General features: G+C 55.5%; 5 protein-coding genes across 10 annotated transcripts in view; 3 read left to right on the forward strand and 2 right to left on the reverse strand.

The window, feature by feature from the left end:
- Positions 1 to 4,119, reverse strand: part of COL11A2 (collagen type XI alpha 2 chain) — a 28,351-nt gene extending 24,232 nt beyond the window's left edge. For all 4 annotated transcript variants that reach the window (XM_063096326.1, XM_063096325.1, XM_063096323.1 and 1 more), the window contains exons 1-4: positions 3,832 to 4,119; positions 1,003 to 1,152; positions 659 to 869; positions 54 to 216 (exon numbers count right to left, since the gene is read on the reverse strand). In XM_063096326.1, coding sequence (XP_062952396.1) covers positions 54 to 216; positions 659 to 869; positions 1,003 to 1,152; positions 3,832 to 3,913 — 606 coding nt within the window. In that variant the 5' untranslated portion in view covers positions 3,914 to 4,119. The remainder of the gene's footprint in view (positions 1 to 53; positions 217 to 658; positions 870 to 1,002; positions 1,153 to 3,831) is intronic.
- Positions 4,120 to 5,304: 1,185 nt separating this feature from the next.
- On the reverse strand, positions 5,305 to 12,392 carry RXRB (retinoid X receptor beta). 2 transcript variants are annotated; one of them, XM_063096486.1, is made up of 10 exons: positions 11,969 to 12,392; positions 11,018 to 11,265; positions 10,354 to 10,510; positions 9,799 to 9,978; positions 8,291 to 8,463; positions 7,634 to 7,763; positions 7,298 to 7,430; positions 7,091 to 7,182; positions 6,657 to 6,762; positions 5,305 to 6,537 (listed from the first exon to the last, which is right to left on the reverse strand). In XM_063096486.1, the coding sequence occupies exons 1-10, from the start codon at positions 12,195 to 12,197 to the stop codon at positions 6,390 to 6,392; spliced, it is 1,596 nt and encodes a 531-aa protein (XP_062952556.1). In that variant the 5' UTR covers positions 12,198 to 12,392; the 3' UTR covers positions 5,305 to 6,389. The 2 variants fall into 2 exon arrangements, with proteins under 2 accessions (XP_062952556.1, XP_062952555.1); XM_063096485.1 differs by having other exon boundaries at positions 7,091 to 7,194.
- Positions 12,393 to 12,612: 220 nt separating this feature from the next.
- Positions 12,613 to 16,255, forward strand: SLC39A7 (solute carrier family 39 member 7). The gene is made up of 8 exons (XM_063097290.1): positions 12,613 to 12,658; positions 12,970 to 13,387; positions 13,478 to 13,646; positions 13,988 to 14,041; positions 14,183 to 14,335; positions 14,483 to 14,623; positions 14,828 to 15,024; positions 15,490 to 16,255. The coding sequence occupies exons 2-8, from the start codon at positions 12,974 to 12,976 to the stop codon at positions 15,760 to 15,762; spliced, it is 1,401 nt and encodes a 466-aa protein (XP_062953360.1). The 5' UTR covers positions 12,613 to 12,658; positions 12,970 to 12,973; the 3' UTR covers positions 15,763 to 16,255.
- A 353-nt stretch (positions 16,256 to 16,608) lies between these two features.
- On the forward strand, positions 16,609 to 18,784 carry HSD17B8 (hydroxysteroid 17-beta dehydrogenase 8). Of its 2 annotated transcripts, XM_063097271.1 has the most exons (9): positions 16,609 to 16,676; positions 16,864 to 17,081; positions 17,179 to 17,295; positions 17,404 to 17,496; positions 17,598 to 17,683; positions 17,796 to 17,880; positions 18,091 to 18,133; positions 18,336 to 18,410; positions 18,597 to 18,784. In XM_063097271.1, exons 1-9 carry the CDS (start codon positions 16,631 to 16,633, stop codon positions 18,611 to 18,613), a joined length of 780 nt encoding a protein of 259 aa, XP_062953341.1. In that variant the 5' UTR covers positions 16,609 to 16,630; the 3' UTR covers positions 18,614 to 18,784. The 2 variants fall into 2 exon arrangements, with proteins under 2 accessions (XP_062953341.1, XP_062953339.1); XM_063097269.1 differs by having other exon boundaries at positions 18,336 to 18,784.
- A 1,709-nt stretch (positions 18,785 to 20,493) lies between these two features.
- Positions 20,494 to 24,364, forward strand: RING1 (ring finger protein 1). Its single transcript, XM_063097224.1, has 7 exons — positions 20,494 to 20,629; positions 20,741 to 20,873; positions 21,600 to 21,760; positions 21,890 to 22,105; positions 22,801 to 23,190; positions 23,372 to 23,645; positions 23,942 to 24,364. Exons 2-7 carry the CDS (start codon positions 20,796 to 20,798, stop codon positions 24,041 to 24,043), a joined length of 1,221 nt encoding a protein of 406 aa, XP_062953294.1. The 5' UTR covers positions 20,494 to 20,629; positions 20,741 to 20,795; the 3' UTR covers positions 24,044 to 24,364.
- The last annotated feature ends 245 nt before the right edge of the window (positions 24,365 to 24,609 follow it).

The raw sequence follows: 24,609 nt of genomic DNA on the forward strand, positions 1-24,609 counted from the left end.
GGGCACAAGATCTGGTACCAGAAATCACCCCTTTTTCTGCTTGCTCAGATTACCTCAAAGACTTCTTCATCCAGGATACGGGCACCGAAGATTATCACTCCACGGGTGTCCAACACTGGACGAGCACTTCGGGGGAGGGGCCGGGTGACTCGCTTCTTGCAGTCAACAATGAGAGTGACAGATTGGCCCTTTACAGCCACAGCCACATGGTGCCACCTGGTCATGAGGGGAGAGGTTCAAGTAACTGACTGACTGAAGGGGGGGAAGTCAACAGGGTTGGGGGCAGATGATGGAAGAGTTGAAGCCAATGAGCATAATAGCAATAATCACAGCAACTACCACTTACTGAGTGCTTGCAATGCACCAGGCAATCATTTTCTCATTTGCCTGTCATGATTCTATTGTCTCTATTTTACAGACATAGAAATCAAAGCTTAAAAAACAAGTAACTTACACAAGGTACGGGCTAGTGCTACATGCAGAGCAAGGACACAAACACAAAGCCCAAACTCTGGCTAGGAGTGAGTGAAGTTTGGGCAGTGGTGGATTTAGTGTGACCAAAAAGGTCAGCAGGGTTTCCTAGTTTAAGGGAATGGGGGTTTGGGCACTTTTTCCTAGAAGTGTGGGCTGGGCAGAGCAGAGGAGCAAAGTGACTCACTTGCCATCTGCTAGGCTGAGGCCTCGGAAGACCGGCTGAGCCGGGGGTCGAGGCCGTCCAGTCTGGTCCTCATACAGGAAACTGACAGGCTGGCCAAGCTCCAGGCCCAGCTGTCGGACACCCTGGGCACTGTAGAGAGTCAGGAGGGGAGCTTGGAGACCAGGGCGGGTCCGCACAACAGTCAGCAGAGAGAAATCTTTGGGAAAGCCTCCTGGTACCCGAGAGAGATACACAGATGGAGTGAGAGGAAGAGAGAGTCATGACCCCTTCCCTCTTGGTGTCTGATTCCAGACCCCACCCTATCACCTCCCCCAGCCCTCCCTAACCCACCATGTTACCCATACCTGGGAAGAGCTGGCGGGTGGGTGCGCTGAGCTGGGCAGGTCGTGATACTCGGAAGGCCACATCAGCTGGACAGATGCCTCTTGCCCTCCGGACACCATCAGGGAGGGAGTAGAACCTCAGGGCCCGGAGCACATCCACAGGGGGTGCACCTGGGAGAGTACATGAGGATCAGGGGAAGGGACATTCCCTCAGGAGGGACTAAATAGGGGACATTTGGGATCTAGAACTCAGCTTCCTAGGGCTCAAACTTTCTGGAAGGCAGGGAGTTTGCTCCTGAACAGGGCCTGAATGGATGGGAAACGCAAGGTCACCTGGCAGGGAAGGGCAGCAGTGGCCCCGTGCTCCCCTCCATATCCACTCCCGCCACTCCATCCCAGCACCTGTCTCTCTCACTCTATCCCTATCTGTGCCTTTCAGCCTATAAATCTGACTCCCTCTATTCTCTCTTAATATGTCTCTTCTTTCTCCATCTGTCTCCCCTTCTCTATCTCACTCTGTCTCTCTTACTCTCTTTGTCTCTGCATCTGTTGGTCTTTCTGTCTCCTTATCTTTTCTGTCTTTCTCCATTTCCCTCACATTCTATCCAACTTTTTCTTCCCCTGCCTTTCTCCCTCTCTCACTCCCTTTCCATATCTCTCAGTCTCTGGGTCTCTGGCATCTGTCCCATCCCCAGCACAAACAACATCTGGGCAATCAATCATCCTGGGCACAGGAGGTGCAGGGGGGCCACCAGGGAGAGAGCAGAGAAGCAGCTCCATAGGAGGGGGCTTTGAGCTGCTACAGATCCCAGGTTGGGGGTTGGAAGGGGGCAACTCCAACCATGCTGACGAAGGAGATACAAGAAAGAGCTGTCCCATGAACCTGTGCCCCCTGGCTTGGGAGATGGGCTGGTGGGGGGGTGTGAGGGGGGAGCAAGAAAGGGAGCCTGAAGCTGCCACGCAGAGCCGGAGCAGGTCCAGGGCCCCAAGCCACACATCTGTGGATCCCATCAGAGTCCTTGCCCAAAACCCGGGCAAACTCTCCACACCTGGAACCTTGATCCTGCCCCAGCACCCCCACCATCCGGGATCCAAAGATTCAAAAGCCAGGCCGCCAGCCCTGCCTACCTAGGACTTAGCTTCCTAGGGCCCAAACTTCCTGGAAAACAAAGGTCACCTCTCTTGTGCTTGTTCCCCAATACACACACTCCTCAAACCATCAGCTCCAGATTGGAAAGATCCAGCAAAACTTTCATAGAAGTGTGAGGCAGCACAGAGGCCAGAGCAACCAGGAGAGCAGAGCTGGGTGGGGTGAGTGAGGTGGGGCAGGCAGGCAGAGAAAAGGCCCTTTGAGTCCAGGAGCCGGGAAACCACGGTCTTGCCCCCCCCAACCCCTGCCCAAGACTGGCCTGAGTGTGGCAGCTCCACAAACACCAACACACAAGGGCCGCTTTGAGAGATGAAGGGTGAGTGAGACAGAGACACAGAGACTCACAGAGACCCCAGGCCAACGAGACCCCAGAGGCCTCCATCCTCCACCAAACCCCAGGAGAGTACAATTCGATCCTGTAGACACCTACCCGCAGGTCTGCCCACCATCTTCCCACTTCAAGCCACTTACCTGCCCCCACTGTCTCCTGGCCTCATTTGCCCCACAGGCTCCCCACTGGCAGCCCCATCACCCTTTATCACTCTACCTGTGCCCCCCCCAAATGCCCTACTCTCTAATCTTAGGAATCCCACAGTAACCCATTTTCTTCTACTCACTCACCCCCAAATAAGAGACAGACATCTTGGCCATCCCCCTGCCTCTATGTCGGTGGATACCTTTTCCCCCTTAGAAAGACTCCTAGAGTCTACAGACCCTATACACTTCAGTTTCCTGTCCCTGCACCTCATACTCCTCACATCTTGGAAGTTCTTCCTTCTGTAATCTAATCTAAACCTTTCACGCTGCCATTCTGACCATTTTCTCTCCAGGACACAGAAGATAAATCAGCCACCAGTGCTCCCAGGAGTTGGGGGCTTGCTCCAGCCTGTCCATGACTCAGTGCTTCCAGCCCTCTCCTCCCTGACATCAAATCCCCTTTTCTAGGAGCCAGGACTTGTGGGTCCTGGGAAAAATTAGGAAAAGATTTGGGTTGTGGACACCAGGATACCCGGGGAGCCCGGCTGGCCGGAGGGGGAGGGGCCAGGCAGGAATGCAAAGAGTTGGCTCGGGTCTCAGACACCTGATCCCAGCCTGTCCGGCGGCCGTCCGTTGGCAGCTGGCCCTAGTGCTCCCCAGAGCCAGCCGCGTGGCAGCATCAAGGGTACAGAGAGGGGGAGGGGGACCCTGTTGGGGAGGCCAATGGGATAGATAGTCAAGGCACCCCTTCTTTCTTTGTTTACTAGGCTCTGCTCTGCATCACAGATGCTCAACCCTCATCCCAGAGATATACATAGAAAGCCCAGAAGAGGGACAGAACACCCTTCGTCCATCAACACTGGCATCTATAACCCCCACACCAGCAACACCTGGACCAAGCTGGCCCTGACCATCTTTAGCTCTTCCTAAGGACCCAAGACAAGCATCCAGCCCCAGTCACTGTCTGGAAAGTAGTCCTTCACCTTTCACCCTTACCTGTCCGTCTTCCCTCCCCTTCTCCCCTCCCCCCACCTCAAGGAGGGAGAGATCCCTAACCTAGCTCCAAGAAACCAGGTGTCTTGCCCTCCAGCCTGGACCTTGATGCCCCAAATCCCCTTCTTAGAGTCGGCAGCTCCTGCCCCAAGCATCAGCTTTTCCCCTCCCCGAGGATATTCAGAGCTCCAAGCAGACACCGACGACCCAGTCGTCAGCACTTCTCTTACCTGCCCAGCCTGGGGCCGCACTCAGCCCCAGCACCAGAGGTACGAGCAGGAGAAGGCGATGGCAGCGACTGCATCCTTCCATAGCTGGGCCACTAGCGCCGGGTCCCAAGGACCCAGGGTCAGCCGGAGGCGCTAGACGCCCGGAGGCTGACAGGAGACAGCGAGCAGGCTATAAGCCTCGGACCCCGGGGTTCCGGGGAGGGCAGAGGCTGTCGGGCAGCAACAGCTTTCAGCGGCCCAGGTCCATGCAGAGAGGCGCCGTCGGGGCTCCGGAGCTGCTCCCTCCTCGGTGGCTGCCGCTCCTGTGTGTCCCCGGCCACCCCAGAGGACTAGAGCCCCCACCCCGCCCCCGCCCCCTGCCCGGTCCACGCCTCCAGTTGCCCGCCCACAGCCACCGAGGGGAAACCCCACCCTCGATCTCCACCTGGTGGGGGGGCGGGGACCCCTTCTCCCCCCGTCTTCCTTCCTCCCTCGCTGACCCTCTAACTGCTCTCCCCTGCTCCTTACTCAGTGACCTATACCCTAAGATTCTCTTTTCGGGAACGCCAATATATCTTCCCTAGCCCGTTCCTTTTCCAGGACCTAAATGTTCGGTCACAGCCCCCCGTCCCCTCCCCCTTGGGGTCCCAGAGCCCCCTTTCAGCAGAGTCCTGGGCGGGACTTAGGGTACAGTGGGAGGGGGTGGGCGGGCCTGGGGGTCGCCATCCCCATCCCCACCTGTAATCAGGTCTCCATAATTACTTCCCTAGCCCCGCCCCATGTAATTACAGAGCCGGCCTGGGGGGTATTTATAGCGAAGGCTATAGATAGCGACCGGCTGGTTGGGGTGGGGTGGGGACAGCGAGGGGATTCTCCAGCGAGCGGGGGGAGCCGGCTTGGTGGTTGAGAGAGACCAGAGGCTGGGACAGACCGACAAGCACGTGCTAAACCGGTCTAAGGAGACGAAAATGGGGGACGAGGAGGGAGTCCGAGAGCCCAGGTGTCAAGGGACCCAGTGGTGAGATGAGGGACTGTCGACGTTGGTTGGAAGGGTCCGGGGAAATGGGGTCACTCAGGGACGTGGGCCGCCTGAGGAGGCCGCGGCGCTCGGCGCCCCGCGCGCCCCCACGAGCAGGCACGGCGCCGGGTCTGCCCGGAGCCCGCGGCGCGGCCGGAGCGAAGGCCGGAGCGAGCCGAGGCGCCGCCGCCCGCTGGCGCTGGGAGGGCACACGCGAACAAGGCGCCTTTGAGAACCAGCCGCCCCCCTTCCTCCTCCTCCTCCGGCCCCGCCCCCAGCCTGGCACACCCTCTTCCCCCCGCCCCGACAAAGCGCGCCTTGTGTCCCCCGCCCTGCGCCCGCCTCTCCGGCCCCAGGGAACCTCGGCGGCGGCGTCGAGGGAGCGTGGCCGGAGCTCCCAACCGGATACCCCCCCCATCCAGCACGATGAGGCGCTGCCCACCCCCATACAATCACCTCAGTCCAGAAAACAGCGATTTTAATTTGAAAGCGATTTTATGTGTGAGTGAGAGAGGGGAAGGAACTACAAAGAGAAGAGATGCAGGGCAAAAATCATGCAGCCCAACATCCCATCTCTGCGGGCTGGTCATCTCCCCTCAATTCTTGGGCCAGGATCCTGTGTCCTCAGCCTATGCTATGTGCCCAGGGCTGGAGGAGAGCTGTGAAGGGAAGGGTCCGGGGACTACACTCACCAAATCATCCCCTGCGGGCCCTGTCATCACCGCCCAGGCCCCTTCCCCAAGTTAAGACAGGAAGAGAAGGGGAGGAGGGAGAGTTGGGAAGGCCAGTGTTTGGAGAGCCCCAGGGACAGACCATCTCAGGGCCCTGCCTTTCCCAAACACCCACTCCACCACTGGCATTTCTTAGTCAACCTGGGAAAGTACAGTACTTCTTTGAGTCTAACTGCAAGTCTCTCTCCTCAGAGGAAATTAAAAATAGAAGGTCAGTTCCTACATCTGCACCAGCCCCTTCACCACCACCACCTTTTTTATTTTTCAGTCCGACTGCAGAAGGTGAAGTGTAAAAGAGGTCTCAGGACAGGAGACAGTGACAGGGACCCTCCCTCTTCCAGAGAGGCCCCCATCTGCCAGGTTGGGGAAGAGAAAGGCCTGTCAGAGCCTTACTCCCATGTCCTCAGTTTGGGGGGCCTGCCCCCCTATATCCATCTCTGGGGCAGTTCCTCATTTCCACTCTTCAGGTGGGAGCAAAGTGAGGCAAGATGAGAAGGAAGCAAGATGCCAGGAGCACAGCCAGTACTTTGTGCTGGGGGAAGGACAGAGGGTGAGCAATCACCCCAAATCATGGGAGACCCCAACAAATTCAGAGACTCAAGGCCACTGAAGAGAGACGTCCAGTCCTCACAGGGATCTAGGGTCCCCTCTGACTTGGGATATCAAGCAAACCCCCAGGAGGGCTTATGGATCCCCCTGGAGTTCTGCCCTGTACTCCTCACCCTACCAAGGTTCTGGGAACATGGTCCTTCCCACCCTGCCCCAGGGCTTGGAGTCCCTCATGAATGCATGCTCCTCAAGTGTGAGGCGCACTCCATTTGGATCTGGGCTCAGGCCAGCTGGTGGGGAGCCTCAAGCATCTCCATGAGGAAGGTGTCGATGGGGGTGTCGCCAATGAGCTTGAAGAAAAACAGATGCTCTAGACACTTAAGGCCAATGGACCGGAGGGCAGGAAGACGTAGCAGCAGTTTGGCAAACCTGAGGTGGAGGTGGGAGAGGGGGGGTGAGAGCTGGAAGAACACAGGCCCTGAATACACCCTCAATGCATTTCCCACCGCCACCCCACAGGAGTCTCACTCCCCATAGGTCCATCTCACCGTCCCTGCTGCTCAGGGTACTTCTGTTTGCAGTAGGTCTCCAGTGATGCATACACCTTCTCCCGCAGGATCTCCACCTCACTGGGGTTGGAGAGGCCCTTGGCATCTGGGATGGCAGGGAAGAGAGGAGGAAGAAGAGAGAAGACAAATCAAATCAGGACAGACATGTAGATATGGCACACAGAATGCCCCATTGGGGCCCCACCTACTTGCCCTCTACCAGGTGCCTGGCAAGGGAAGCAAGGCCTGTTGGGTTTGTGGGATGGGGTCAGAAGGGAATGTATCAGTGGATGTAGGTTTTTCCTCAGTTACTTAGGAGATTTCCAGATTGAGGGTCTTACTGGGGGGATAGCTGGGTAATTTAGGAGTCTCTGGAGAACAGGAGGCTCCAAGGTTGCCTTGGTCTTGACAGACAGGAGTAATCCTCCTCTTACCTGGATTAAACAGAATGATTGCCCTCAGGCAGCCAAGCTCTGTCTTGTCCATCCTCATGTCACGCATTTTGGACACTAGCTCTGTCAGCACCCTGGAGAGGGACCTGCAGGTCACTCAAAGGTCACAGCTCAGCCAGCCTTGGACACGGACCAGCCTATAACCCTACCCCCTCTACCTACAGGCCAGCCCAGCTAAGGGCCACTGACCGATCAAAGATGGCTCCCACGCCTGCAGAATGGGCTGAGTTGCGGTGCACGTGAAGACCTGTGGCAAGGAGAATGCCGTCTCGGACATCAATGGATCGGTGGGAGAAGGAGGCAATAAGGAGCTCGTTCCAGCCTGGGTTGGGGCAGCAAGGGTCAGGAGCCAGAGATCAGGCCATGAGATTCAAAGCACATGAGGTGAAGAGAAGAAAAAAAGAGGTGGCAAGGTCAGCAAGCTTGGCTCCCTGAGTATGCAAGGAAGGCCACTGGGGTCACTAAAGGCAGGAGGTCAGAGAGGAGTCAAATGTCAAGAGGTCAAAGAGATCCAAGGTCACTGACCTGCCCGTAGTAATATGACCTGGTCATCCAGAGGCAAGGAGGAAAAGTGTGGGATCCTCTTCGCCCACTCAACAAGCGTGAATAGCTGTTTGTCAGCTGCCTGACAGATGTTAGTCACAGGGTCATTTGGCTGCAGGGGATGAGGAAGTAAGAGACATGGAAGGTCTGAAGGTACAATGGGAGCCCCTTGTAAAAGGCTTCTGACATCTCTTCCTTTAATATATAGTCTTTCTTCAAGCCCCATATAAACCAATCTCTATAAATCAGGCTTCTCTTCTGTCATTCTTATTTGGGGCTTCTCTTCTGAAATTATTTTTTGGGGGGTAGGGGCAGTTGGCCAGTACAGGGATCTGAACCCATGACCTTGGTGTTATAAGGCTGTGCTCTAACCAGCTGAGCTAACCAGCCAGCCCTCTTCTGTGATTATTTATCTGGGACTTGCCTGTGGTTCTGCCCATGGGTTGTTTTGGGAGTGGGGACAGAAGGAGCTATCACACCCACATCAGATGTTTGAGAGACCTTGTATGGCAGCACTTCCAGTACCAGGCAGTGTTAGAAGGGTTGTGAGGGGAAGGTAGGGGAAAGGGAGATAGAACAGTCCTAGATTCTCTCCCCCATGCCCATCACAAAGGAGAGTGGATTGACCCCATCACTTACACTGCTGCCACTACCCCCAGTTCCCCCAGGACCCTCAACGCCCTGGTCACTCTTCTGCTCCACAGCAAGCTCTGCCTCCAGGATCCTGTCCACAGGCATCTCCTCGGGGGCTCCCCCAGCCCCATCCCCATCCCCGTCCTTGTCCTTCCCTCGCTGACGCTCCTCCTGTACCGCTGCAGAGGGGAGGGGGGGAAGGCAGAGAAAGAATGCAAAGTCAGCAGCCAACCATGAGGGTGTTCCAAAATATCCTTCGGGCCTTATCAGGGTTTCATGGTCCTTGGGAGATATTTCGTTTGTTTTTTTTTTTTAAAGATGACCAGTAAGGGGATCTTAACCCTTGACTTGGTGTTGTCAGCACCACGCTCTCTCAAGTGAGCCACGGGCAGGCCCTAAGGGGATCTTAACCCTTGATTTGGTGTTATCAGCACCACTCTCTCCCAAGTGAGCCATAGGCCAGCCCTAATATTTCTAGGAATTGGGAAAGTCACTAGAAATGGTAGACTGGGGCAGTCTAGAAGCAGGGGTTATAAAAGGATAGATAAGTCAAGAAAAGGAAAGTAGAGGGTAAAGGAATTAGGCAAGAACTAACTAGCATTTAAACAGAGGGCCTACTCTTACTAAGAGACATGCCGAGCACGTTTTAACATTCACTCCATTATCATGACCCTGTGAGTTCTTGTTCCCATTGTTAAAGATGAAAACCTCGGAGCTTGAAGAAGTTAAATAGCTTACCTAAGTTCACACAATACGTGGCAGGTCATACACTTGAATCCAAGTGTACCTGACCATAAATCTTGTGCTTTCTAACTCAACAAACAGGCAGTAAAAGGCATGCTGTCCTGGGTCTTTGAAGATGTGGGTTCTGATCCCAGCCCTGCCACTATTTTGTTGTATGATCTTGAGAAAGCCAGACTTCAGGCTCATCTTCTCTAAAATTAGGGATTTGGCCAAGATACTCTGTAAAGTGTCTCTCTCAGAATTCCAGGAATCAGACTTAAAAAGACAAGATGGAGATATAGAAGAGGGAAGGCAAGCCCTGAGATCCTCAGAGAAGTCTGTGACTTAAGAGGGTAGAGTCCCAGGGGTCAGAGGAAATAACACACATAACAGGGAGATGGAGACCACAGAAGGAGCATGGGATCAAAGAGAGGAGGGACTACTCAGGTTAGAGAAGGGAAGGCAGAAGCCCATCATGGGTAAGGAAAAGTTATCCTACCCTAGGACCAAATTAGGGAGGGGTCATAGGTGCAGGCCACAGAGGCAGAACTATTAGAAAGAAACTCCAGGAACAGAGCAGGCAACCATGGAGAAGAGCTGATGAGGAGGGGAGAGAGAAACCAAACATCGCCCTCTGGAGGAGAGAGAGAGAACAATCCAGCCTTTCTGAAAGGTACATAGTCTGTGGTTTCCTTCAGTCTTTCCTCTTATCTCCTCCCTCCTCTCCCATCTAGTGGGGTGGGAGAGGCAGGGCCTATGTATAGGAAAGTCTGGGCAGAGCAGGTCCTTACCCTCCCTCTTCATGCCTGTGGCCAGGCACTTCTGATAGCGGCAGTACTGACAGCGGTTCCGCTGGCGCTTGTCCACAGTGCAGTCTTTGTTGTCCCGGCAAGAGTAGGTCAGGTCCTTACGGATAGTGCGTTTGAAGAAGCCCTTGCAGCCCTCACAGCTGTAAACCCCGTAGTGTTTGCCTATGGAGGAGAGGAAGAGCAATAAGAAGGCTGCATGGAGACCCCCTCACAATTAAATCTCTCTCCAATCTCCCACCAGCAAAACTTAGTTTAAGTCCTCCCTGTGTACACCACATACAGAGATGCAGAACCAAGAACTGAGGAATGATCCAGTCTCACTCTCCTCACTGTTCAGACACCTTACTAGCCCCCTTTTCCCTCTGACCACCCACTCATCTCATTCCACATCTAAGCTTCAGGTTCCTTAGCTCTCATCAGGCCTCCCCCAGCTAACTTGCCCTGAGCCAACCCTTTGAGCCCCTGGGAATCCCACGAGATGGTACATGGCCCACACTCTTTCTTTCTTCTTTTCTGCAGATACTCTGAGCCCCATACCTGAGCTTCTGTCCCCGCAGATTGCACATAGCCGTTTGCCAGCCCCAGGGCCACCTGGAGGGGGTGGACAGTGCAGGCCCCGAACCCCTAAGACTGGTGGCTTCACATCTTCAGGGGGGCCAGACCCACCCCCAGGGATCGACACTGTTGAGTTAATCTGGGATGGGGGAAATAGGGAAGTCACAGGGAGACTCGTTGGGAAGGAGGATCTCTCAGAGGTGATAGAAATCATTCCCTACCACTAGGCAGGGCTCTGCATTGCTCATTCCAGACGGCGTTATTTACACCACAGTCTGTGTGAAAGGCCATCCCAGGAGCATGACCCAAAAGAGAATAAGCAGTCCCCACCCTGAAATTGTGCAACGCAGTGGCCCTGAAAGGCATGTGTCTTGGAAGGGCAAGATGGGACGAAAATGGTAGATAATAACTGATAGATGAAAAGGACATCAAGAAATTGGATTCTTTTACAGAGCTGGGGAGGACACATGCACTGAAAGATCAGTCACCTCAGGAAGGGCAAAGGGTCTCACAAGGACCACAGACCTGCCAGGATTAGAGGACTGGAAGGTCAGTGGGCCATGGGGAAGTTCACACAAGGATCTGGGTTTACAAAGAAAACAAGAAAATGAAAGTGGAGAGGCAGTAAGTGGGTCACACCTCTCACCTGGGGGCTGCTGACAGGACCGGAGAATCCTGGGGGTGCAGGAGGGGGCAGACCAGGGGACCCCATGGAGGAACTGATGACCGGGAATGGGGAGCCCAGTGGGGGTGGTGGCATCGGGGGTGGGGGTGGGGCCCCAGAGCCTCCAAGGGATGGGGCTGCTGAAGGGGGTAGGGGTGGTCCAGGAGGAGAAGGGGGAGGGACCCCGTGGGGAAGGGGATTTGGGGAGGAGCTGTCTGGGCTTCGGGAGTCTGAGGAGGGGTACATTCAGGCACAGACACACACAAAGACAGGAGAGACAAAAAGAGAAAATGAGTCTTCGAACATCCAAATGGAGACTTTAATTCTCTAATCCCATACCGCGCCCCTACCCACCCCACCCCACCCCAGCCCACCCATCCCCAAGTCTAGCGACACCCTATTGTCAAACGACAGTTTAACTCCTGTGCTACGATGAGGGGGTTAACAAAAGAAAGGACAGTTTAGAAGAATATTCCAAGCAATGTATTTGCATGAATACCAGGTCACCCAAAGCCAGACCTGTCTCGTGGGGGGTGGGGGGGGCACGTGGGGTAGACCAGCCAACCCCTCCATTCCCAGCTTATGGCGGGTAGCCGGAACGTTCAGAGGAAGGAGATAGGAAGAGACCCCTCCTAGGGCGCAGAATCTGCCTTCAAACGTCCAGCATCCTCAAGCTCAAAGGGAACTGCGTCCTTCCCACGCCCCGGACCTCCGGTGTGCAGGGCCTCGGGCATCCAAGACTAGGAGGGCGGAAGCTCCCCCGCCCCGCCCCGCCCCGGGGGGGAGGGCGCTAAGGCCCTCGGGAGGGAGGGGACGCGTGTTTACAAACAAGGGGGCGGGAACGCTAGAGAAGAACGCCGGGGGAGGATGTGGGGGGAGGGGTTGCAGATAACGCGGTCACTGGTTCGCCTGTCCGTCCGCTAGGACACTCACCCCGCCCGCTGTCGCCCATCCCGTCCCGTCCAGCCTCCCCCGGCTCCGGCTCCAGGGTTTGTTGTTCTCCGGCTGCCGCCGCCGCCGCCGCTACGGGATCCAGCCAGGGCCGTCGCCGCCGCCACCGGGACGCGACCCCACAATGCATTTCTTTTCGCACCCCCACTGGCCCACACTGCCCTGCGGCATGCCGCTGGGGGAGGAAGGGCGGGCGAGCGGCCCAAGACATGATCCCGGACTAAGTGTAGGGATACCAAAAAGGTACCAGGGATTCCCGAGGATTGATCGGAGGACTAGCTGAGCAGGAGGAAGCACCAAAGAAAAAGACTCTGTCCTGGATCGGGTCGAATTAAGCCCTTCGCTCTGCTCTGAACCCAAATGACAGCGCCGATGTGGCAGCCATCTTTGTACAGACGGGAAGTCTCGGCGCTAGTTCCCGCCCCCTCGTCTATTTGGAAACGGAGGAGGCGGTCTCTTCCAGCCTGTTAGTCGGCCTCGCCCACCCTCCCCTCAAATAACCTCCACTCTCGCGCAGGCGCCCCAGGGCAGGCTGGCTTCTCCGCGACCGGAGTGCCGCCATATTGGTAAGGGTATGGGGCGGAGATAAAACGACACTTCCTGTTCTCGCGGGAGCTAGAGGTGGGACTGCCACGTCCGAGCAAACCGGGAAAGAAAAGGATCCCGGAGCAGGTGAGAATTCCCTGCGTTTTCCTACAGTCTCTTTCCAGGCCTATTCCCCACCTAATTGGTCATAGAGACGAAGGTCCAGAGAGCCCGTAAAGTGGAGGATCAAAGCCTAGATCGGTGTCCCGGGGGCCCTACATCCGGGAGAGTTTTGGGGGTAAAGAGAACGAGTCTCGGGAACAGTGTGGGTGGGGACAGAATGGAATGGAGGAGCAGCCCACAGAGGTGGACTGAGGTCGCAAGCTAAGTAAAGTGGACCCTCCGTAGATATAGAGTTGAGGGTCAAGTGGAGTCACTATCTCTGTCCCTCTGGTCAGTGTGATGGCCAGAGGCCTGGGGGCCCCCCACTGGGTGGCCGTGGGACTGCTGACCTGGGCGGCTTTGGGGCTGCTGGTGGCCGGACACGGGGGTCATGGCGACACGCACGAGGACCAGCAAGAGGAGGACTTCCGTGGCCACAGTAACAGGCACTCACATGAGGATTTACACCACGGACACAGCCATGCCCATGGGCATGGTCACACTCACGAGAGCATCTGGCATGGGCATACCCACGGTCACGACCATGGACATTCACATGAGGATTTGCACCATGGCCATAGCCATGGCCACTCTCATGAGAGCCTCTACCACAGAGGACACGGACATGACCATGAGCATAGCCATCAAGGCTATGGGGAGTCTGGGGCTCGAGGCATCACGCAGGACCTGGATACTGTCACTCTCTGGGCCTATGTGAGTCCCTCAGGGGATGAGGGAGAGAGGGACTGGTTCTGGATTGTTGGGAAACCCCACACCACTTGACCCCTGACTCTCCATCACTAGGCACTGGGGGCCACAGTGCTGATCTCTGCCGCTCCATTTTTCATCCTCTTCCTTATCCCCGTGGAGTCAAACTCCCCCCGGCATCGCTCTCTGCTCCAGATCTTGCTAAGTTTTGCTTCAGGTGGGCTCCTGGGAGATGCCTTCCTGCACCTCATTCCTCATGCCCTGGGTAAGTAACTTCCGACTTCTACCTCAAGTCTTTTTTTTTTTTTTTTTAATGACCGGTAAGGGGATCTTAACCCTTGACTTGGTGTTGTTAGCACCACACTCTCCCAAGTGAGCCAACCGGCCATCTCTATATAGGGATCCGAACCCGTGGCCTTGGTGTTATCAGCACCACACCAAGTGAGCCATGGGCCAGCCCTTCAACCTCAAATCTTAACCTATTTTATTCTTTGGGGAAAAAGATTCTTTTTCCTTTGTGATCCCTGACCTTCAAATATTCCCCCAAATGCACACTCCTTGGGTCATGTATTCCCTCATCTGGATTTTTTTCCCTCCTTTCTTCAGAACCTCATTCTCACCATACTCTAGAGCAGCCCGGACATGGACACTCCCACAGTGGTGAGGAAAAAAACGAATGGGGAGAGGGGTTGGGGTACTGGGGAAGGTCTGTCTCTCTGAATTCTTCACCTCCTGCACTTGAGGAGGAGGAGCAGTCTGGAATCCACATCTCCCTTAATGTCTCAATGCCTCCATTCCCAGGCCAGGGCCCCATTCTGTCTGTGGGACTGTGGGTTCTCAGTGGAATTGTTGCCTTTCTTGTGGTGGAGAAATTTGTGAGACATGTGAAAGGAGGACATGGACATGGACATGCTCATGGTCACACACATGGAAGTCATGGACCTGGAAAACAGGGTGAGCCCAGGAACAACTCACCTGAAAGCTACTTTGCCTGCCTCAGAATCCCCTCATCTTATGGCTCTCAGGGGGTTGGGGGACACTTCCATTTGAGGACATGTCGGAAGATTTCCGTTTTCCACTCTAACTCCTTTCTTCCCTCAGAGCATCCTTCAAAGGAGAAACAGAGCTCAGAGAAAGAAGAAAAGGAAGCAGGGGGGTTGCGGAAGAGAAAAGAAGGGAGCATAGGACCCAAAGATGGGCCAGTGAGACCTCAGAACGATGAAGAAGAAAAAACAGGTTCAGGTAAGGGCCAGGGTTGGTGATAAGCCTAGGGCAAGGGACATCATCTTGAATGATATGGAATATGTGCTGGGGGTAATGGCAGGTGTCTGGGAAACACTAAGAGGCTGGGTGTGAAGTGGTCTCTGAGGGGAGATGTGAGAGTGTCTGATTGGGGCTGGGGGTAATGGATGCCTCTGATCATTTTGTCTTTTTCTCTCGTACAAGACCTGCGTGTGTCCGGGTACCTGAATCTGGCTGCTGACTTGGCACACAACTTCACAGATGGTTTGGCCATTGGTGCTTCCTTTCGAGGGGGCCGGGGGCTTGGGATCCTAACCACAATGACTGTCCTGCTACATGAAGTGCCCCATGAGGTTGGGGACTTTGCCATCTTGGTACAGTCTGGCTACAGCAAAAAGCAGGTTGGTTATGATGTCCACCAGACATGGTTTCCTCAAACCCTTTTTCCTTGCTTATTTACCCCAAACCCAAGATAGCCTCTCATTAGTTCCAAACAAGTCATGCTATCATTAACAAGTCCTGTAGAAATGAGGGGGAAGAAGTTCTGTTTGGGGGGTGGGTTGTCCTGTATTGTACCTTAGTATGTCTTGAACTGTAGTCTGTAAACCATCTGAATAGCTTATGGGGATCTTTTTTACACACACACCTGACCTACTGAATTAGAAGTTCCACGGAAAAGACCTCTTTGATCTCTAAGATTTTTCAAAAAATGTCTCTTCTACTCCCCCCCAACCTTCCTTTTTAGTTTCCAGAGACATGCACCCTATATCTATGTACCTATACACCCTGTACTCCACCAGCCATGTCTAAGCCACTGGTAAACTTTAGCTGTTGATGAGTGCTTCTCTCTCTTTTCTGCCCACCAGGCAATGCGTCTACAACTGCTGACAGCGGTAGGGGCACTGGCAGGCACAGCCTGTGCCCTTCTAACTGAAGGAGGGGCAGTGGGAAGTGAAGTTGCAAGTGGTGCAGGTCCTGGTTGGGTTCTGCCATTCACTGCAGGTGGTTTTATCTATGTAGCAACAGTGTCCGTGTTGCCTGAGCTGTTGAGGGAGGCATCACCATTGCAGTCACTTCTGGAGGTCCTGGGGCTGCTGGGGGGAGTTGCCATGATGGTGCTGATTGCCCACTTCGAGTGAGAGGTGGGATAAATTGCCCCAACCTCTGCCCCAAACCTCTACCCCTAGCTCCAGATCAGGGGTCTGTAGAGGTTGGGGGCCCTAGCCAAGGACATCTGCCAAAGGAAGGAGTTGTAGCCTAGGAGAATGGTGACTTTGGCATTAGGGCCTTCAAGTGTGGCAGTCTTACAGGGGTTGTAGAGGTGAGAATGAGAGGCCAGAGGTACCATAGTGTTGGGCACCACCTGACCATGTTGTTGGGTTTGGAGGACTAAATGGGTGAGGCCATGAAGAAAGCTGGAAGGGAGAGGGGTGATAGCCTACCTAGTGTTCCCTACTCCACCTGTTCTCAGAGGACCAAGCTGTCACACACAGGTTCTCCAAAGTACACCTCCCTCTCCCACGGGTTGGTGGAGGCTTCAGGGAAGACCAGAGCTCTGGACAGAGGAGGTAACAGGAGGAGCCGGGATAAACATCACTTAAACATCAATCGTGTGTCCTGATTTGGGAGTGATTGGGGGATGGGAGGGTGGGAGAGGGTTAGCTGGTGATCTCATGGCCTGATTTTTTTTGTTTCTATTCTTTTTATATCACTGTGTTTAAATTGAGGGGGAGGGGTGGTGACCGGAAATAAAGCCCTCGGATCTTCCGCCCCACATGCAGTCTTTGTCTTTTTGGGGGGCAATGGGGCTCCTTGTCTACCCCAATCCCCAGGCCCCCAAACTGTGGTGTCTGGCCACGTCCCCTCTGTGGGAGGTCGGCCGGTCCTGGTGGCCGCAGATGGCCTAAAGCTGGCGGGGCTTCGATTGGCCCCGTCTTATCCCTCGCCACGCCCCCTCTGCGCTCGGATTGGCTCGGTGCTGAGGTGCCCGCCCTCCCGCAACCCGCCATGGCGTCTCAACTCAGGCTCCGCTCCGCGCTGGCCCTGGTCACAGGTTGGGGGGCTGCTCTCCCAGGGTGGGTGAGGGTGCCAGAGCGATGTCAGGGGGCATGCGCGCCTTCGGACTCCGCGGCCGCTGTGGCCCCCTGGTCCCTTGGCCGGATTTTACTAACTTTGCGTCCTATGACCTCTGACTCCCGCCCACACTCCCCCCCCACCTCCGGTGTTCTCTCCCACCTCAGGTGCGGGTAGCGGCATCGGCCGGGCGGTCAGTGTGCGCCTAGCCAAAGAGGGGGCCGCTGTGGCCGCCTGTGACCTGGACGGGGCAGCGGCACGGGAGACGGTGCGGCTGCTGGGCGGGCCGGGGAGCGAGGAGGGGGCGCCCCGCGGGAGCCACGCTGCCTTCCAGGCTGACGTGTCTGAGGCCAGGGCCACCAGACGCCTGCTGGAACAAGTGCAGGTGAATGCCGGGCGACCTCGCCCCTTTAAAGCTCCAACATTGCCCCAGTGTCCCCGGCTCTTTGTTTTTTTGCTGTGTAACCTTCCCCTCCCCATAGGCCTGCTTTTCTCGCCCACCATCTGTCGTTGTGTCCTGTGCGGGCATCACCCGAGATGAGTTTCTGCTCCACATGTCTGAGGATGACTGGGACAAAGTCATAGCTGTCAACCTCAAGGTGGTGACATCTGAACCTTTGACTTCTGGACCCCCTAGCCTGGGGAGGGAATTGGAGGAGAGCTGTCACACAGCTGATCTTTTCTGCCTTGTTACCATCTTCTGCCAGGGCATCTTCCTAGTCACTCAAGCTGCAGCCCAAGCCCTGGTCTCCACTGGTTGTCATGGCTCCATCATCAACATCAGTAGCATCATAGGAAAGGTCAGGATGAGTTGGGACGAGATCAGCTAGCCAAGTGGGCACAGAGAGGAGATCCCCTCCTTGGGATTTGACCCATCACAGATCTCTGACCTCACCTATAGGTGGGGAACACTGGGCAGACAAACTATGCTGCATCCAAGGCTGGAGTGATTGGGCTGACCCAGACTGTCGCCCGGGAGCTTGGACGGTTAGTCAGATACCTGGGAGTGCTGGGGGGCTTTGCTGAGGCATGTGGGGGTCTGAGGGAGGGGTCAGTGTTTAGTCCTCTCCAGAATCAACAGCCTCTCTCCCTTCCACAGACATGGGATCCGCTGTAACTCTGTCCTGCCAGGGTTCATTGCAACACCCATGACACAGAAAATGCCACAGAAAGTGATAGACAAGGTAGGGGGCTGTGGGAGGAGGGCAGAATCATTGAGTCCCAACCTCTCTGGGCTTCAGAGAGAGAGAGAATGCTGGGCACAGAACCTGGCAATCAGCAGGGATTCAATAAACGTATGAGGGATGAAGACAAAGAAAAAAAGGGTCACAGACTCAGTCTTTTAAAAAAAACATAAAAGAAACTTTCACCCACAAATAAGTGTTTCCTTACAGGTGACCAGCATGATCCCGATGGGACACTGGGGGGACCCTGAGGGTGAGCACTAACCAGGGAAGGTCCTGGAGAGGGGGCTTGAAAGAAGAGATCTCAAGATGTGTGGTATTTTTGAGAGGGTCTCACCATGATTGGTGGTTGGTGTGTGTGTTCGGGGGGAGGGAATGTTTTTGGTGGGTGATGATAGCTACTTCAGGTCTATGGGAGTGAGTGGGATTCTGCCCTCTCCCCACCATTCCTGTAGATGTGGCAGATGTGGTTGCATTCTTGGCATCTGAAGACAGCAGATACATCACAGGGGCCTCGGTGGAAGTCACTGGTATGAAGCCAGCATGGGGAGGGAAAGGGCAGAGAAGTGGAACCCAGACTACATGAGAAAGTGAGGGGAGCCTGGAGCCACTGTGGGAAGGGCAGAGATTCCTGAGGCCAGGAACAGAAGTGGGCACCCTCCAGCCCATTTGTCTCTCCACCCATACATCTGTCCAAATGTTTCTGCCCCTCCCAGGAGGTCTTTTCATGTAACTGCCTCAAGGACCCTGGACTCTGCTTACTCCCCCACCACTCTGCCTGGCCTCCTGCTGATGAGGACTCTAAGTTCCCAGGCTACAAAAGGGGTGGCAGTGTATGGCTCAGGAATGCTGAATATGGGAGGCAGGGGTGTTGTGACCCTAATAAATTCCAAATCCTCTTCTCTGCCACCTCCGGTTCTTCTTGTGTCCAAGCCCTCAGACCCTTCCCCATCACCCCCTCCTTTCCCTTTCCCTAAGGATTGTTCCCTTTCACTGCCTGGTCTCCCAGGGCAACCCCCGCCTCCGGGTGTGAGAGGAAAGAGTGTCTGTCACTGTGTATGCGTGACACTCTGGATCTTTTTGGAGGGAGGGGTTTCTGCCCCACCCCCTTCCACTGGTTCTTCACTGCCAGCCCCCTCCCCCCAATTCCCTGGGTCCTCATGGTCCCCAAGGGTGATCTGTTCATGGCCCTATCGTGGTGTCCAGTCTGGCTTTGGGAGGGGGTCTTGGAACAGGTGGCCCTCCCCCACCCCTCTCCTTTCTCTTAGTCCCCCCTCCCCTTTCTCTCCACCTTACAATAGCTGCAGCCGGCCTGGGGTCGGATGGGGGGATTAGGGGAGGGGGCCAGGATTAGGGGAATGGGCCAGTCGATGAAAGGGGCTGGAGGAGAGCATAAGGGAGGGGGCTGGGAGGAGGAGGAGAAAGGGGAGGGGGTCCGCGCTAATCGACTCTGGCGCCCACATAAGGACTGGCCACGGACTGAAGGAGAGGACAGGGAAGTAGGGGGGAACTGGGATGGGGGGCGAAGGGACCCACTGCTGCCTTATCCCAGAGACAGGCCACCCCCTAGCAGCCGTAGCCCAAGTCCGGGAGCCCCAGCCCAGGCTGGAGGGGACAGAACGCCCATCACGGTCTCTTTTCACCCCGCATCCCTCTCATTCCCTGCCCTCAGTGGGGATCGCTCTGTCCCTTCCCCTTTTTCCTCCCCGTCCCCTTCCTTTACTCAGGAGTCCTGGAAGAGGCTTCTGCCTACTTCCCACTCCAGACATTCCGCCCCTTGTGTCTCCCACCCACACGCACATACCCGCTCCCCAACGGGAGCCCCATCTTGTGTGTGTGTGTCCCTGCTTCCGCGTGGTGTCTCCATTCCCCCGTTCCTCCCGTGCGCCTCCCTCCCCCGCCCCGGGCCGCGGCTCCTGATTGTCCAAACGCAATTCTCGAGTCTATGGCTCCGGCCGAGAGTTGAGTCTGGACGTCCCGAGCCGCCGCCCCCAAACCTCGACGGGGAGAGCGGGTCGGAGAGTCTAGGGAGAGCCAAAGGGGTCGGAGAGTCTAGGGTGGAGCAAGTCTCCAGGGTGCTAAGGGGTATCCCGGGCACGTCGGGACCTAGTTGCGTTCACAGGACTGGAGGGCTAAAGCAGCAGAGGATCTTTTAAAAAATTTTTTTCCCAGGATCCCGGGCTGAGAGGTTACGGAGAAGTTGTGTGTGTGGCGGCGCGGGGGGAAAGGGGGTGGTCCCCAGGGCGGCAAGGGGATGCGGAGGGGGGGAGGTGGCCCCTTTCCCGAGCCCTCCGTCCTCAACTGGAGTCCGAGCGATCCCAGGCCCCTCCCTCCAGAGCTGAGGCCCTGGGTGGGGGCATCGGAAAGGGAACGGTGGCCAAGGTTGTTTGCCTCGCGGCGGTGCTGGGCGGGGGCGCGGACCGTGGTCTCCAGGTGGCGCGAGACTCCCGGGACTCCGGCTCCTTTGCGGGGCAGGCGCATCTCGTGGGCGGGGGAACCCCGGCGTCCACTTCAGGTCCCACCCGCGCCGCGAGTGGCGGGTGACGTCCCCGCCGGCGGCCGGGGAGGGGGTGGAGTGGAGGGACAGGCGGAAGTGACGTAGGGCCCCAGCGCCCGGGCCATGGCGGCGGCGGCGGCGGCGGCGGGAGCTGCTGTTTGAGCAGCGGCTGCAGAGCGAGTGAACTCGGCCTAAGAGCCCGGGCCTAGGGAGAGGCGCGGCGGCAGCGGGAGCGCGGACCGCCGGAGCCAGGTGAGGGCCGCGCCGGCGCGGAGCGGGGGCGGCGAGGGGAGCCTCTGGAGGGGCGGGGTCTGCGGAAGGGGCGGCCCCCCTAACACCCTCCTCCCGTTCCCCCCTCCCCAGCCTTCCTCTCCTCCTCGGCTGCGGAGTCCTGGTGGGGGGTCTGTGCCCGATCACTATGACGACGCCGGCTAATGCCCAGAATGCCAGCAAAACGTGGGAACTGAGTCTGTATGAGCTGCACCGGACCCCGCAGGTGACAGGGATTCTCCCTTCCCAGTTTACCCTCAATCCAGAGACCCCGTCACACAGCCTCCTTTCCATTCTTTGCCCTATTCTGCCGACCCTGCCCGATTTCAGACTCCGTGGCCCTACCTTTCAATCACCTTAATATTTTCAAAGCACGTTCACATTTATCTCGTTTAATCCTCAAAACAGCCCTGGCAGAGAGAGAGAGAGAGAGCACTATGTTCATTTGAAAGGTAGTAAACAGACACAGAAATTACCTTCCCTGTCCCTCTGTTCATAAGATTCACCTTGGGAGTTAATTAAAACGGAGCTTCACGGACCCACTCACCCCTCCACCCCCCAACATTCTGTTTCAGTAGTGGGATGGAGCCCTAGAATCTGCATTTTTAACAGGCACCCTAAGGGATTCTGATTAGGTAGTACCAGGACCACACTTTTAAGGAATTCTTCTGAATAAGTCTTCTCCAAACCACAGATTTGTGCCATCCTCTGCCCTAGGCCTCTATCAAACCTCAGATCCTCCTATTCCAAACCTCCTACTCTTAGTTAATGGACTCCAATCCTTTGTGTTCTCCATTCTCTCTAAGTCAGTGGCTCCTCTATCACAGAATTCCCATCTTCCTCAAGTGGCCAACATGGGTACCCAAATTCTGCCGTGTCACTCTATTTCTCAAAACTGTTATTTCATGACCACTTATTTCTAAAACCCCTTTCCACTCACTGATGCCTCCAGGAAGCCATTATGGATGGCACAGAGATTGCAGTTTCCCCTCGTTCGCTGCACTCAGAACTCATGTGCCCCATCTGTCTGGACATGCTGAAGAATACGATGACCACCAAGGAGTGCCTCCACAGATTCTGCTCTGACTGCATTGTCACAGCCCTGCGGAGCGGGTAACAGGAGGGACATGTTTGAGATGGGATGAAGGGGTACAGAGTTGGGGCCCTTTCACTGGTCTTGGTTTAGCCTTGGCTTCAGTGCCCTGGAACTGACCACTCAGGGCTTCCTTTCTCTTACACCAGGAACAAGGAGTGCCCTACCTGCCGCAAGAAGCTGGTATCCAAGCGGTCCTTACGGCCAGACCCCAACTTTGATGCCCTGATCTCTAAGATATATCCCAGCCGGGAAGAATATGAGGCCCATCAAGATCGAGTACTCATCCGTCTCAGCCGCCTGCACAACCAGCAGGCACTGAGCTCCAGCATTGAGGAGGGGTTGCGTATGCAGGCCATGCACAGGTGCGGGGATCAGGAGCGAGGCTGCAGCATTGCTGGTGGGACAGGTCCATGGGTCAGATGCCTGGTACTGTCTTTGCTGCTTGCCACCTTCTAAGACTCAGCATCATAGGAGCTAATCACAGCCTCATTGTTAGTCCTGGAAATCATGGATGTAAATTGCAGCTTCTCAGTAAGCAATTGATGCTGCTATTCTTAAGAAGAAAACTCATCCTCTGACTTTCTAGAAGTTAAAATAATAGAGTGGTTTTGAGCATAAGCTCCGTATTCATACTTCTGGGGATTAAATCACCTCCTCTGCCACCATCTTTCAGTCTTGTTAAAAATCCATACTCTGATCCAGTAGGTCTAGAGTTGGGCCTGAGAGTCTGCATTTTATAAGCTCCCATGTGATTCCTGTGCTACTGGTTCTTGGACCACATTTAAGAGGTGAAGCCTTGTTATCTCAAACAAGTCACTTAATCTCTCTAAGCCTGAGTTTCCTCAGTCATAAAATAGAGATAATTATAATTACCTGCATGATAGGATTTGTTGTTTGGTGAGGGATCAGTGCAAAACACTTAGGGTGCTTAGCACATAGTGTTTAATAAATATTAGGTATCATCATTAAGATTTCCCTGATCTCTTAATTCTCTGAAGTTTAAAGTCTAAGCCCCTTATCTTTAGTGTCTTCTAACCTTAACCACTTGCTCCTACAGGGCCCAGCGTGTGCGGCGGCCGATGCCCGGGTCAGATCAGACCACAACGATGAGTGGGGGGGAAGGAGAGCCTGGGGAGGGAGAGGGGGATGGAGAGGATGTGAGCTCAGACTCTGCCCCTGACTCTGCCCCAGGCCCTGCTCCCAAGCGACCCCGTGGAGGGGGTGCCGGGGGAAGCAGTGTAGGGACAGGGGGAGGTGGCACTGGTGGGGTGGGTGGGGGAGCCGGTTCTGAAGACTCTGGTGACCGGGGAGGGACCCTGGGAGGGGGAACCCTGGGCCCCCCAAGCCCTCCTGGGGCCCCCAGTCCCCCAGAGCCAGGTGGAGAAATTGAGCTCGTGTTCCGGCCCCACCCCCTGCTTGTGGAGAAGGGAGAATACTGCCAGACTAGGTGAGGAGCCCTGTCTTTCCCCAGACCACTGAGAAACCAAAGATCATATGTATTTCCATTTGGAGTGGGCTTTGCCCAAACCCAAAGAGAAACCCTAACCCAGAGGCCCTTTTGGGAAGTCCCCTGTCTCCCTTCCCCATTTCAGGCTTCCCGTACCCTAAACCTCTCTTTCCCACTCCAGGTATGTGAAGACAACTGGGAATGCCACAGTGGACCATCTCTCCAAGTACTTGGCCCTGCGCATTGCCCTTGAGCGGAGGCAGCAGCAAGAGGCAGGGGAACCAGGAGGGCCTGGAGGGGGCGCCTCTGATACTGGGGGACCTGATGGGGGTGGTGGAGAGGGTGGAGGTGCAGGAGGAGTTGAGGGTCCTGAGGAGCCTGCCTTGCCCAGCCTGGAGGGTGTCAGTGAAAAGCAGTACACCATCTACATTGCACCAGGAGGCGGAGCGTTCACGGTGAGAGCCTCTGGGGGCAGTGGTATAAGAGGGGAGAGGAGGGAAGGGTGGCCTGGACCCACACAAAACCATGAGCCTGACCTAACTCACCAGCTCTCTTCTCCCTCTGCATCCTCCATCTCCTGTCTCTGTCCTCTCTCCTCTCCCATCACTCCATGTGCTCCTGCTTTGTGCCATCTCTTTTATTATCATTTTTCTTTCCTTCTCCCTCGGTCACCTTTTGCCTCTGATTTCCTTTTCTGTCTTCTCCAATTTTGTCTCTCTTCCCCCTTCTTCTCCCTTTCACCCCCTTCTAGACACTGAATGGTTCGCTGACCCTGGAGTTGGTAAATGAGAAGTTCTGGAAGGTGTCCCGCCCACTGGAGCTGTGCTATGCCCCAACCAAGGATCCAAAGTGACCCCACAAGGGGGCAGCCAGAGGATGGGGGACAAAGAGTTGTCCCTGTGTCCTGGCCCACCACCCCAGCTTTTTTGTCTCCCAATGCCCCTCAGCCCAGCCAGCCAGCCAGCAAGAGGACACAAATGAGGACAAGTGGCTTTTATACAAAGTATCTATATCAGATTCTTCTATATTGTACAGAGTGGGGCGTGTGGCCTCATCTACTGCCTTTTCTATTGCTCCCCAACTTCCCATCTATACAGGGTGTTGGGGAAGGTGAAGAACCCTGCCATTCACACTCTACTACCAACAACAAATTTGCTTTTGTTCCCCTTTGAAACCTGCAGTTCTGTGTCTCTGTTTATCAGGGGTGTACGAGAAAAATGATTGGGAAGGGCGGCCTAGAAATTGTGTAGAATCAGCCTTGGAGGAGACTGTCAGAGGTTATTCATAGTGTGTAATTCCCATATTTCTGAACCTCCAAATTAGCAAACATGTACGAAAATAGGGAGAAACAGTCTGTGAAGCTGGAAAAAAGAGGATGAATAGCAGGAGTGAAGTCAGATCCCAAATTTGCTCCCTAAA

Source organism: Cynocephalus volans, chromosome 5 (genome assembly GCF_027409185.1).
Source record: "Cynocephalus volans isolate mCynVol1 chromosome 5, mCynVol1.pri, whole genome shotgun sequence".
Taxonomy (NCBI): domain Eukaryota; kingdom Metazoa; phylum Chordata; class Mammalia; order Dermoptera; family Cynocephalidae; genus Cynocephalus; species Cynocephalus volans.

What these genes read in the sequence shown, in the direction of transcription:
- RXRB (XM_063096485.1), bottom strand. Translation starts at nt 12,197, where the DNA reads ATGTCTTGGGCCGCTCGCCCGCCCTTCCTCCCCCAGCGGCATGCCGCA. An exon ending in CTGCGGGGACAGAAGCTCAG is followed by an intron (nt 9,979 to 10,353) that starts GTATGGGGCTCA and finishes TCTCCTCCATAG; the next exon opens with GCAAACACTACGGGGTTTAC. An exon ending in AATCATTCTGTTTAATCCAG is followed by an intron (nt 6,763 to 7,090) that starts GTAAGAGGAGGA and finishes CTGCCATCCCAG; the next exon opens with ATGCCAAGGGCCTCTCCAAC.
- SLC39A7 (XM_063097290.1), top strand. Translation starts at nt 12,974, where the DNA reads ATGGCCAGAGGCCTGGGGGCCCCCCACTGGGTGGCCGTGGGACTGCTG. An exon ending in ACATGGACACTCCCACAGTG is followed by an intron (nt 14,042 to 14,182) that starts GTGAGGAAAAAA and finishes CTCCATTCCCAG; the next exon opens with GCCAGGGCCCCATTCTGTCT. An exon ending in CTGGCTACAGCAAAAAGCAG is followed by an intron (nt 15,025 to 15,489) that starts GTTGGTTATGAT and finishes TCTGCCCACCAG; the next exon opens with GCAATGCGTCTACAACTGCT.
- HSD17B8 (XM_063097269.1), top strand. Translation starts at nt 16,631, where the DNA reads ATGGCGTCTCAACTCAGGCTCCGCTCCGCGCTGGCCCTGGTCACAG. An exon ending in CACAGAAAGTGATAGACAAG is followed by an intron (nt 17,881 to 18,090) that starts GTAGGGGGCTGT and finishes GTTTCCTTACAG; the next exon opens with GTGACCAGCATGATCCCGAT. An exon ending in ACACTGGGGGGACCCTGAGG is followed by an intron (nt 18,134 to 18,335) that starts GTGAGCACTAAC and finishes CCATTCCTGTAG; the next exon opens with ATGTGGCAGATGTGGTTGCA.
- RING1 (XM_063097224.1), top strand. Translation starts at nt 20,796, where the DNA reads ATGACGACGCCGGCTAATGCCCAGAATGCCAGCAAAACGTGGGAACTG. An exon ending in GTCACAGCCCTGCGGAGCGG is followed by an intron (nt 21,761 to 21,889) that starts GTAACAGGAGGG and finishes CTCTTACACCAG; the next exon opens with GAACAAGGAGTGCCCTACCT. An exon ending in CAGGAGGCGGAGCGTTCACG is followed by an intron (nt 23,646 to 23,941) that starts GTGAGAGCCTCT and finishes ACCCCCTTCTAG; the next exon opens with ACACTGAATGGTTCGCTGAC.